Here is a 13527-nt window from a genome sequence, read left to right on the forward strand (position 1 = left end):
GATGCTGCCTGGCCTGCTACGTTCACCAGCATTTATTTATTTTTGTGTGTGGTGTTATGAGAACATTATCATTTGTTTTATTTTAATGTACTTGCAGCTTCTTTTCTGTTGCGTCTTGGTTGTCTGTCCACTTTTGCATGTGTAGTTTTTCATTGTGCTTCTTTGTATTTACTGTGAGTGCCCCCAAGAAAATAAATCTCAGGGTAGTATATAGTAATGTATGTGCACTTTGATAGTAAATTTACTTTGAACTATGAGGGCAATAACTCTCATACCATATTAAGCCTGTTATGGAACTGCAGCAGCCTAGAAAATGCTGCCAGCAGTGATAGCAGATGTAAATTTAAGAGCCATTTAAGAGGCTCTTAGCCAAGCACATGAATGTGCAGGTAATGGAGGGGCATAAATATTGCATAAGGAGAACAGATTAGTTTAGTTAGGCATTGAATTACTAGTAAATCCAAACCCAAAACTTAAAGGGCCTGGTCTTATGCTGTACTGTTTACCTTTCACTGGTTACAGTACAGGCACAACCTAGCTCTGCCTGGTCTCAACTTTACAGAGTAGGTAGATAAAGCAGGTTGGCGTACATGAAATTGGATTTTATTTTCTATTTTAAAATATTCACCTAGTAATAAGCAGAATTTTCAGTGATGTCAGAAAACATGTCAGTGCCTGAACCACAAAACCCAAGAGACACTAGGAAAACCTGGGCCTCTCAAGTGTTTAACCATTTTCACTGGTAAAGTGACAGATGGAGAAAGGTGAGTGACTCGAGAGATTTCAGGTAGTGAAAATAACATTGAGAATAGGCACCTTTGTACAAATGGTGTCAGTGAGAGAAACATTTAAAAACAATGCTTACTTTTAATTTACACCCGTACATGATTTTAAAAAGTGAATTGCTTACCACAACCTGAACATTACAAAACACCATCTTAAATACCTCTGAAGAGTAGGGGAAGGGAGGGAAATACTGGTATTAAAACAAGATTAGCACTGTCCAGAGATGAACGGAGCTGAATGAAACCACCCATCTCTGAGGAATAAGAAGCAGTTTTGTGTAGTGTTGATGCGGTTGGTGTCCACAGCTAAGAAGGGGTCACCAGCTGAGGGAAGGAGCAGACAGCGGAATGAGAGAGGGAGGAGGGTAGCAAGGTGGACTGGGCCTGGAAAAGGTGGGGACAATGTAGGGAAGCTGACAGTGTGAGGGATATCACCCTCTGCCCTGAAGATCCGGTCTTGCTCTGTGCAGTCCTATAAAGGCTGTATCTCCAACACTGCCCTCCGACCTTCAACAGCACAGGCGCCAGCACCGAGCTCCAGAACAGTCCACAAAGCTGCCCAGTGCAAAATTAAAACCCTTGACCAATTAATTCTCTCAAAAAAAGAGCCTACTGACTGTTAGATGCAGCTGTGAAAAGAACAGTGAGGGTCACGTGGGGCTTGTGCCATTAGCAGTGGGGACCACCTCAGTCTGCCCAGGACCCAGGTGTGGAGCCAGCCCCGAGTATCGCTTCAGCTCTGTGTTGAAAAGAAGCGGCTGCTCCGCCCTTCTGGCAGGCATGAGGGGATGCCTGGGGTAGTTGTCCCCATCCTCCATGGAGTCCGGAAGGTTCTGTCCTTTGCTTTCGGGCAGAAGCAGAATGCAAATGATGCAGATGACAGTGCAGCTGGCGAAGATGATGTGATGCAGGAAGTAGCCCTTCTGATTATGGAGTTCCATGATGGGAGCAGTGAGCTGCCCAAAGCCTGCACTGGCCATCACCAGACCCAGACCTCCACTCCTGGAAAGGAAAAGGAGAAACCCGTCAACAAGGAGTGCACGTCTCCTGATGCAGCACAGCTCGGGATCGCAACAGCTCTGCTCAAGACTGCAAGAAAAACAAACAAACAAAACTGCAGAGTAGTGAATTCATCCTGAAAACCAGCCTCCCCTCCAAGGACCAGTTACACTTCCCACTGCCTCCAGAGAGCAGCCAACATAATTAAAAAAAACATTCCCACCCTGGTCATTCTCTCTTCTCCCCTCCCTTCGGATCGATAATACAAAAACTTGAAAACGTGTCCCATCGCTCAACGACAGCTTCCATCCCACCATTAGATTCTTGGAACTAAACTCCTGTAGTATGATAAAGGTGAATTCAATCTCAACTACTTTGTGACCCTTTCATTTTATTTGTCTCCCAGGGGTGGATTTTATCTGTCAATTTAACACTAGATGCAGCACCCTTTCCCTCTGGTATTACCTCTCTCTGTCACGTGTTGAATGATTTGTCTGGATGTCACACAAACAAAAGCTGCCTTGGGTTGACATTCAGTGTTTTGCTACTCAAGTCAGCTCATCTGTCCAACACTGTCTCCTCCACAGAATGGCCACTGACAGTTCCAAGTCCACCCTCCCCCACAGGTGGAAACTGACTAGAAGATCGAAAACCTGCAAATGCCAGAAATTCAAAACAAAGCATTCTGACGAACAGCCAGTGCTCTGAAACGTCAATTTTGCTTCTTGTCCTACAGATGTTGTCTGCTTGCTGAGTACTGGCCTTGAGCTGGGAAATGAAGCTTTACAGCATAGAAGTATTGTCAATCTAAATGCAGCCAAGCAACATCGGTGGTGTTGGTGGGGCAGGGCAGCGAGAGTGAATGCACAGTTGACATTCCAGACTGACAGTCTAGATGAAAATTAACCCTCAGAGTACCTGCACAGCTCATCCCATCCCCTCACCTTTCACACCAGCCATCTCTCCTCTACTTTCAGTGTAGATGAGAGACCTTGAGCCAAAATACTAACCATTTCCTTCCACAGATGCTGCCTGACCTGTAGAGTTCCTCCAGCTGTAATTTCATTTCCCTGTTTCAGTGTGAGAGGCCAGTGTTTGTGTGTCCAGCAACACTCTCCTCTCATTGGATTCACTTGAACCATTGGGAGATAATATTCCAAACCTGTTCCCTTGAATATGATGCGAGGGAGACTGCGGCAGCTGGTAAACCTTGCTCTCCCGTCACAAGGTGTCACTGATAGTTCCCAACAGTTGATGCCATACCATCTTCTCACAACTACCACTGAGCAGGAAGTGCGTGAGTTGAAAACCCCACACCACCAGGTTCAAGAAGAGTCACTTCCCTTCAACCATCCATTTCTCGAACCAATCGGCCAAACCCTAATCACAACAGTACAGCAATACCATGACCACTTTGACCTAAAATAAGCTTTGTTCCAATTGTATTCTTTCTTGTAAAAGTGATCATTTATGATTAATTTCTGTTTTTCTTGTGAATACTGTATCTGATGCTGTGTGATCCTGCTGCAAGTAAGCTTTTCGTTATCCTTGTAGGATCTAACGATGAAGTCCACTTGGCCTTTGTGTTACAGGCTCCATCACAATAAGGCAGATTGATCCGGTTACTGACTCTTCAAATGCCGGGACACAGCTGCCCGAATTAAACCGCTTGGATGGGAAGACTGGAGAGAGTGGAGGTGGTTTAACCTGGGTGACAGGATCAGCCCAGATGTGATGGTTAGCACTGGTAGGATTTCAGAATAAAGAATCAATCCCACCATGGAAACGGTGAAGCCAACCACCCTCACCTTTCACTGCTACTGGCTGATTAATGGCCACCAGATTACTGAATCCTTTAGGGATTAAAATTAAGTAACAGTCCTGAATTTACTAAATAAATTCTTGTAAATCCCTGTTAATTAAAACAGGATAACTACATGACCATCCAGAAAACTTGAATGGTGACAAACTATATAAAACAAAATAACCAGCCATTGGTGTAGTGGCATCAGCACTGAACTTTGAGGCAGGTGGTCCTGGGTTCAAATCCAGCCGGCTCCTGGTTCACATCCAGCCGGCCCTTTGCATGCTTTCCATCTGTGCTGGGTTCAGCATCAGGTTAGCATCTCAGCTTTGTTAAAAAACAGACAAAATGCTAAAGAAACAGCAAGATTCCTGCCAATGTGCCCCAAAGGCACAGGGAGGAATAACAACATAACAAAAAAAAGCAAATAACTCAGAAACACCTCTGAGCAACAATTATCAATCAAGGTGACAGCTTTAAATTAATGGAATACATTCCATATTTTAAATAAATGCATGACTTTAAGGAGGGGGGGAGCAATGTTCCCTCTAATTTTCAGTAGTCAGTGTCGCAAAAATCTTACGTTGTGCAAATTTTTTCCTATGACAAAAGTATGTGCGCTCTGAATGCACACATCGCACAGTTTATGTAGGTTTACAAAATATTTGACATAAAACTGCACAGAATAATAACAAAATAACATACATATTTAAGTCATTGTTATGTTTTCTCTCTCCTGTCTTTGGCATTTACCCATTCTCTGTAAACACTATCTAGACTAATAGAACTTCCATCCCATTGATAGCTTTTGATTCTCATTAACATATCCAAATGACATTCACCCAAACGGTTTCTCAGCTTGTTTTTGAGTTGATTCAGTGGGCTAAAACCTCACTCACAGTCCGCACTAGACACAAGAAAGGTTCCCCCAATGTCCATCAACTGTGCAAGGTCGCAAAACTGTTCATTTTGAAGTACAAATGTCACCATTTGAGCAAAGATTGAAATCAGTTTGGATTTAATTTTTTCTCGCATGGAAAATTTGAAATCATTAAACTGTCTAACTATTACAGTATTTTCAGCTAGAAAATCATATTTTAGACACAAGGCATTAACTTGTTCATCACCAAATGTGAAGTCACAATCTGCAATTGTGGAGAAATCAAAAGCTGACCATTCTTGAACCTCATCTTCAGGAAACCTTTCTTCTAAATGAACACAAAGACTATTTATAAAAGTCAACAGCGAACTTGTATCTACTGTGACGTTTTCTTCACATTGTTGGCTTAGCAAAACTTTAACTTTGTCACTCCGCAAAACATTGTCTCCCAGACACTGCTTTTTTATCTTGTTAATTTTGCCTCGTGCAAAATGAAGTGAATCAATTAGTGTCAGGACACTTTTTTGCAGAATCTTGCACAGTGCAGTCAGTTCAAAGACATCACTTAAAATCTGTAAAGCTACTTTGTATGTGATATTTATCAATTTCTTGTGACAGTATTTAGCCATGGTCATTTTTCAATAAAAACTTAGTAAGCTATCTACAGGATTTGAAACAGATCTTTATAAACTTTACGACACGAATACTGTCCACCAAAAATGGCTGCCGCCATCATGCAGCTGTATAAACCGGAACAGGAAAGGTGAGGTGATGTAAATTAGTGATGTGCATTGTGGTATTTGAAAAACCGACTAACTAGTTAACAGAAACAGTTAGCTAAAAGATTATTTTCAGTAAGTATAATTATTAATTACTACACTATTTTAGGTAACTAACCCTAATTTCCTTTGTGCGCTGGTTGAAAAACGTGTGTGCGTATGCACACGCACACAGCTGAGAGGGAACATGGGGCGGGTGGGGGGGAGTGGTGGTGAGTTTGTTTTTGGAACAGTGTGCATCAGTTAGAGGGTCCAGGAGTAAGTAATTATTCCACAGCAAATGTTGGCCATGTGAACTCTTTCACTTTGTCCACACAATAGAAGCCACGGTTGACAGCATGAGGGCACATTCTGACACTAACCTCCCCGGTGGGGCAGGGGGAGAAGTCCCAGTAACCCTTCCAGCCACAGTTGCACATGAGAGCAACAAACAAGATGTAGGAACTCAGAAGGTGAGGGAGCATCTGAGGAGGAATATATAGTCAGGGATTTGGGTTGAGACCTTTCGTCTGGACAAGATAGAGGAGAAATGACCAATATTTTAAAAAAGATGTTGGAACAAGAGCTGGCAAGAGATGGGTAGATCCAGATGTGGAGGGTTGCTGTAAGGAGTTTGTATGTTCTCCCTGTGACTGTGTGGGTTTCCTCCGGGTGCTCTGGTTTCCTTCCACAGTCCAAAGACATACCGGTTGGTAGGTCAATTGGTCACTGTGAATTGTCCCGTGATTAGGCTAGGGTTAAATTCGGGATCGCTGGGTGGTGTGGCTCGAAGGGCTGGGAGGGCCTGTTCTGTGCTGTATCTCAATAATAAAAAAAGTAATGGACAGGCAGAGGAGGGGAGAGCAGAGGTTGCAAAAGGAGCCAGGAAACGACAGGCAGAGGAGGGTAGAGCGGAGAGAACAACAGGAGCCGGGAAGCAACAGGCAGAGGAGGAGAGTGGAGAGAACAACAGGAGCCGGGAAGCGATAGGCGGAGGAGGAGAGCGGAGATAACAACAGGAGCTGGGAAGTGACAGGTGGAGGAGGAGACAGTGGAGAGAACAACAGGAGCCAGGAAGCGACAGGCGGAGGAGGGGAGAGCGGAGATAACAACAGGAGCCGGGAAGCGACAGGCGGAGGAGGAGAGCGGAGAGAACAACAGGAGCCGGGAAGCGACAGGCGGAGGAGGAGACAGCGGAGAGAACAACAGGAGCCAGGAAGCGACAGGCGGAGGAGGGGAGAGCGGAGATAACAACAGGAGCCGGGAAGCGACAGGCGGAGGAGGAGAGCGGAGAGAACAACAGGAGCCGGGAAGCGACAGGCGGAGGAGGGGGGAGGGGAGAGCGGAGAGTACAACAGGAGCCGGGAAGTGACAGGCGAAGGAGGAGAGAGCGGAGAGAACAGGAGCCGGGAAGCGACAGGCGGAGGAGAGCGGAGAGAACAACAGGAGCTGGGAAGCGACAGGCGGAGGAGGAGAGAGCGGAGATAACAACAGGAGTCGGCAAGTGACAGGCGGAGGAGAGCGGAGATAACAACAGGAGCCGGGAAGCGACAGGCAGAGGAGGAGAGAGCAGAGATAACAACAGGAACCGGGAAGCGACAGGCGGAGGAGGGGAGAGCGGAGAGAACAACAGGAGCCGGGAAGCAACAGGCGGAGGAGGAGAGAGCGAAGAGAACAACAGGAGCTGGGAAGCGACAGACGGAGGGTGCAGATGGCGGAATCTGCTCAGAATCAAATAAGGAAGGAGAGATATGCAGGCGGGACCTGAGATTTCAGTTCTGTATTGGAGAACCAAGAGATTTAGTCTATACCCAGTGTCCCTTTTCACTTCCAAAGAACAAGTCACCTTTCCCCATTGGTTATTCAGCCCCAGTTTGAATTTGAGAATATCTGATGAGCCTCTCAACCTTTTTAATCTTTCTCATTCCACCAATTGCTTCTATAATTGATATCTGTTATTTCAGCACTTTACAGGATCCCTGTCAAAATATCCAATTCCAATGATGTGTCCAACTTTGAACCATGTTTTCCCGTGCTGAGCTGCTGAATGTCATGTACTGTACACTTTCTGCTCGTGTTATTACAATAACAAAACGCTTGCTGAAACAAGTTTCACTCCTGCATCTGGGAAGCTAACAGGTTTGTACATACTTATCCCAACCCATTCCTCGTTTGCCAGCACTGAGCTCCCATAGAGCAGGGAAGCTACAGCAGGCGTGACTTCTCTCGTAAAGCATTCCATACTTTTGAACTCCATCTGTATTCATGAGACTCAATCTCTCTTTAATTTCCAATATCCCACATTGGTTTTAAATCCAAAAAACATTTTGCACCTCGGGAAACACAATGAAACTCATTATTTATGAATGCTTCTGCTAAGGCGCGTCCACCAGCTAAACCAATATAAACACAACTGCCAAGTTAACTAAAGGCTATGAAATTTAAACAGGATGACATGAAAATGGGATTAACTCAAGGCAAGACTGTTGAAAAACAATGTTCAGTGGGGAAAAGTGGAGCCCACTGCATGCAGCTAATTAATCCAGGTATGTCAGAAATTGCAAGAAGCTTTAAAGAGCTAAATGTGGAGATTCCTCAACAGCTGATAACTTCTCAAAGTAATTTACAGCATGAACAATACTCACCCTCAACAGTGTAAATTATCTCAAGGTGCTTAATCTAATCAGAATCAGACTTACCATGTTGTGAAATTTGTTGTTTTGCAGCATGGGGTAGTGAAATACATTGAAAAGTGCTATATGTTACCAGAAAAACAAAAATAACTCAATAGTGCAAAAAGAGCAAAATACACCATTGGTAGAATATCAAACAGTAGGGGGATAGGTGTGAGATGAGTTGGCTCGTTGAGTGGTGTCACAACACCCTTCCACTCAGCGTCAACATGTTGGAGGGGACGAAGTTGTTCATAAAACATAGAATGTGGGTCCTCGGGCTCCTGCATCTCCTCCCAGATGGTAGGAATGAGAAGAGGGTGTGCCTAGATGGTGAGGGCCTTTGATGGATGCTGCCTTCATGGTGGTGAGGGTTGTGCCGATATCGAGCTGGCTGAGTCTACAACCTTCATAGCTGTTTTCCATCCTGTGCATTGGAATTTCCATACCAGGCAGTGACACAAACTGTCAGAATGTTCTCCACCTGTAGAAATTTAGTCTTTAATGACATACCATTTCTCAAAATCTTAATGAAATATAGCTGCTGTCATGCCTTCTTTGTGATTGCATCAATATGTTGGGCCTAGGATAGATCCTCTTGAGACGCTGATGCCCAGGAGCCCCTCAATGACTGGTGTGTGCTCTCCCAACCTCCCCTTCATGGTCCACAATCAATTGCTTGTTGACGCTGAGTGGGAGGGTGTTGTGACACCACTCAACAAGCCAACCCATCTCACTCCTATCCCCCTAATGTTTGACATTCTACCAACCGTGTTGCATCAGACGAATCTATCGATGTGCCAATCCAGACTGTCATGTATGTAAAGAAAGTAGAACACTTGTCCTTTAGATGTGTCTGTGCTGATTTTCAGCAAGATGTTGTTACTGATCTACAACGGTCTCCCGATGAGCAAGTCAAGGACGTAGTTGCAAAGGGAGGCCCAGAGGCCCAGATTTTAAGCTTATTGGTTAGTACTGATGGGATGATTGTGTTGAACACAAAGTTGCAGTCTAACCTAAGTGTTACTGTTGTCCAGATGGTCCAAGGCAGGTGGAGAGCCAGTGAGACTGCATCTGCTGTGGACATGTTCTGGTTGTAGGCAAATTGCATCCTTGCTCAGCCTGCTGTTAATTCTAAACCTTTCACAGTACATATGAATGCAGCCGGGCAATCGTCGTTGATGCAGCTCATCCAGCTTTTCTTGGGCAATAGTATGATTGAAACCCTTTTCAAGCAGATGAGAACTTACTTCCCATTGCAGCAGTGAGAGGTTGAAGATGTCCTTGAACACTCCAGCCAGTCAGTCAGTTGGCACAGGTTTTCAGTGCCCTACCATTAGGGCCAGACACCTTGCCCCCCACCCCTGCTGCCGTGTGTAACAGTTTATGATTGTCATATGCACCAAGATAGTGCTGAAAGATTGTTTTATATGGCATCCAGACAGACAATTCTATACACAAATAGATCAAGGATCAACTGGAGAGAGTGAGCAGCTTCAAGCTCCCGGGTGTCAAGATCTCTGAGGATCTAACCTGGTCCCAACATATCAATGTAGTTATAAAGAAGGCAAGACAGTGGCTATACTTTATTGGGAGTTTAAAGAGATTTGGCATGTCAACAAATACACTCAAAAACTTATATAGTTGTACCATGGAGAGCATTCTGACAGGCTGCATCACTGTCTGGTATGGAGGGGCTACTGCACAGGACTGAAAGAAGCTGCAGAAGGTTATAAATCTAGTCAGCTCCATCTTGGGTACTAACTTACAATGTATCCAGGACATCTTCAGGGAGTGGTATCTCAGAAAGGCAGCATCCATTATTAAAGACCTCCAGCACCCAGGACATACCCTTTTCTCACTGTTACCGTTAGGTAGGAGCTACAGAAGCCTGAAGGCACACACTCAACGACTTAAGAACAGTTTCTTCCCCCTCTGCCGTCCGATTCCTAAATGGACACTGAATCTTTGGACACTACCTCACTTTTTAAAAAAATACAGTATTTCTGTTTTTTTGCATGATTTTTAAAATCTATTCAATATACACAATTGATTTACTTTTTATTATTTTTTAAATTTTATTTATTACAGGTCCATAATCCCTTATCTGAAATCCTTGGGGCCAGTTGCATTTCGGAATTCAGAATTTTTCGGATTTCAGACCCCTCCCCCCCTCCAAAAAGCACATATGCTCAAGTCCCTTATTTAACCTGTCTCAGTGCGGTGGACTTTAAGACCCAGCGGTGCACCAAACCTACGCACATTTTCCCATATACTTCAAATCATCTCTAGATTACATATAATACTAATACAATGTAAATGCTATGTAAATAATTGTTATACTGTATTGTTTAGGGAATACTGACAAGAAGAATTTTATTTCCAACAAAAACATTCAATAAAACATAAAAATATACAGCTTCAAACGAATCAAATCAAACACATGGTAAATGCCTTACTGGAATAAATGTAGAACGTCACTGCCACTGTCACTATAAAACTTCAGCAACTTGTCTTTCTGTTTATTTAAATCATATACAGTGGTAGCTCCGACACAATTTCTTTAGTAAGACGCCTCACAGACACACCATGATCGAGCTTCTGCAATAACTCCACTTTCTGCATTATTGATAGAGAAGATTCCTTCTCTTTTTCTCATTGTTACCCATAGGGGTATCTGCAGCTCTTCTGACATTTTCACAGTGAAATTAAACACAAAGTCACCAGTGAACACAAAATATCAGCGAACAGCAAATGCACGTGTATCCAGTACGAGCGCTGAGCCACAACTGACGTCTGGCGGCCTCTGCTAGTGCTGCCACGTCACACCTGAGTGACGTCAGCTGTTGACCAAAAAAACTTCGGTTTTCGGAGCTTTTCGGATTTCAGAATTTCGGATAAAGGAATGTGCACCTGTATTAATTTTTTCTCTCTGCTAGACTATATATTGCATTGAACTGCTGCTGCTAAGTTAACAAATTTTACGTCACATGCCAGTGATAATAAACGTGATTCTGAAAGCAGAACATAGTCTTGCAGTTACAAAGCATGTGCAGTGCAGGCAGACACAGAATGAAAGGGCCACCATGAGGTAGATTGGGAGATCAAGTGCTAATTTTTTTTTAAGCATGTGAGAATCTGACTGCAGGGGAATAGAAGCTGCTCCATAGTGTGGTAGTTGTTCAACAAGGCTACTGGATCTTCCGTGTGATTGGGGGGGGGAGAGGGGGGAAGAGGAGGAGGAAAGAGAAGAAAAATGACCAGGGTGCAAGGAATCTTTGTTTAGGGGAAGGTGAAAATAAGTTTTCAGCAGAACATGGGGATTGGGGGGCGGGGGGTGGGGGGATGGGCTGCTTGGGAAAGAATATCCCAGCACTTGGGCTGATGGTACAGGTTAAGGCGTTTACATCTCAGGAGGCTGGAGTAGGTTACAGATGGAGAGATCAGAAAGAAAGATGAGGTATTGCTGAACTGCAGATCAATGAGCACAGGGATAGAAAATGAATTCAGAATTGATGGAAGATTGACATTTAACTCAACAAGATCCAAAACCAACCAATGGTGTGGAAAACAAAGATTCAAAGTATATTTACTATCAAAGAGATAAATACAGAATAAAAGTGAGATTCGTTCTCCTGCAGGCAGCCATGAAAAAACACCATGGGATCTGGACTAGCTGGAAAAACGGCAGGTGGAATTTAATGCAGACAAGGTGCAGACAGGAATTTAGTACAAGGCGTTGCCCTTCAATATGAACAACCAGGGTAGGTCTTAAACAGTGCATGGTAGAGTACTGAGGAGTGTGATAAAACAAAGGGAGTTGGGAATACAGGACCATAATTCCTTGAAAGTGGTGTCACAGGTAGATGGGGGAGTAAGGAAATCTTCTGGCACATTGGCCTTCATAAATCAAATTAGGAGATGGGATGTTATGTAGAAGTTGCACAAGACATTGGTGAGGCCTAATTTGGAGTACTTTGTGCAGTTTTTTGATCACCAACCTACAGGAAAGATGTAAATAAGGTTGAAAGAGTGCAGAGAAAATTTAAGAGGATGTTGCTGGGACTAGAGGACCAGAGTTATAAGGAAAGACTGAATAGGTTAGGACTTTATTCTTGGAACGTAGAAGATGAGAGGAGATTTGATAGAGATATACAAAATTATGGGGGGCGGGGGGAAGAAAGAGGTATATACAGGGAAAATATAAGTAGGCTTTTTTCCACGAAGGTTGGGTGAAGTCATGGGTTAAGGGTGAAAGGTTTAAGGGAAACTTCGGAGGGTTGTGAGAGTGTGGAAGCAGGTGATACATGAGAGCCCTATTTCAATGTTTGTATAGGTACATGGACGGCAGGGGTAGGGATGGCTGTGATCCAGGTGCAGGTCGATACGTTTAAATGGTTTGGCACAGTCTAGATCAGCCTAAGGGCCTGTTTCTGTGCTCAACTCTTCTATGACTAACCAGTTGAAGAAAACAGCAAACACCCAAACGTGCACAAAACCAAAATTGCTCAAACGGCAAAAAGTGATTGAACAAAACATTGAATATCAAACGTCAAATCAGGAGTCCAGTAGTATTCAGCCCACTGCAGGCTGTAGAGCCGTTCTTTGTCAAAGTTCCCCAGTCCACATTGATTGTCCTGAGTGAACCACTCATAAACAGCAAAACAAACTCCAGAAACACATGCAACACGAACCTTAAGTCCCCCAAAATGAGTTCACAGACTCGATCAATCCTTACAATGTAGATCCCAAGAATCTTGCACTTTCCTCCAACAGCAGCTAGTAAGAGGACGAGGAAGACCGGTCAAAAGGAACCGAACACACACCATCCTCCACTCTCGTCCTCATCAACTTCAACCTTCCTTTACGCCTCAACTGGAGAGAGGCCATGGTGTTGATCATCAGCCTGCTCCCCATCTCCAGGCTGCACACTCCACTCTAAACCTCATTGAACTCCCTCAGACACAGCGAAGTGACAGATCACTCAAACAGTGAAAAACACACCATCAAATTGTAAATCACATCTTCCAACTACATGCAGCTTGGTAGTAGAATCATCTTTGAAATTAGTACAAGCAGTTGTCTGCATGACATTGGTGTTAATTGCATTGTTCACTGTCACCATCTTGAATGTGTCTCAGTTTCCACTTACACAGTAATAAACCGCTCACTGATGCCCTACAGTATTCCATCAGGACCACTCAGTTCTAGGCCTCATATCAATGGGCCAAACAGGTGAATTTGAGTTGAGATGAGAGTGGATTGTGCATAGTTTATGTTTTCCCTGTGAGCGCTGCTCATGTGATGTTACGCGCTGCTGCAGGGTTTTCTATGCGGCTGTCAGTATCAAAGCTGCAAATGCATCCGATCAAGCGCAACATCAAACTGCTCTGGTAAAACCATAGTTCATGAGCAGGAAGGGAGAAACACTCCAATGGCTTGTCATTTTATTTACTATTACACAAGGAGGCAGCTATTCAGCCCATTGGCCCAGGCTGGCTCCCAGGAAGCAATCTTATCTATTCTATTCCCATTTCCCCTCAACTTCTCTCACCTGCCTATCAACAGGTGCTCCTCAGGAGAGGATATGCCATGTCCAACCACCTTTAGCCGCTTTGTCAATGATTTT

The 13527-nt window shown here is 44.1% G+C and overlaps 1 protein-coding gene across 3 annotated transcripts in view; it reads right to left on the reverse strand.

Annotated features, from left to right (window-relative positions):
- Nucleotides 1–563: 563 nt before the first annotated feature.
- The window catches only part of LOC134358081 (solute carrier family 22 member 23), a 137540-nt gene continuing 124576 nt past the window's right edge, over nt 564–13527 (reverse strand). For all 3 annotated transcript variants that reach the window (XM_063070014.1, XM_063070013.1, XM_063070016.1), the window contains one exon: nt 564–1787. In XM_063070014.1, the coding sequence (XP_062926084.1) occupies nt 1436–1787 (352 nt within the window). In that variant the 3' untranslated portion in view covers nt 564–1435. The remainder of the gene's footprint in view (nt 1788–13527) is intronic.

The sequence above is a fragment of the Mobula hypostoma genome, chromosome 17 (assembly GCF_963921235.1).
Source record: "Mobula hypostoma chromosome 17, sMobHyp1.1, whole genome shotgun sequence".
NCBI classification, from domain to species: Eukaryota; Metazoa; Chordata; class Chondrichthyes; order Myliobatiformes; family Myliobatidae; genus Mobula; species Mobula hypostoma.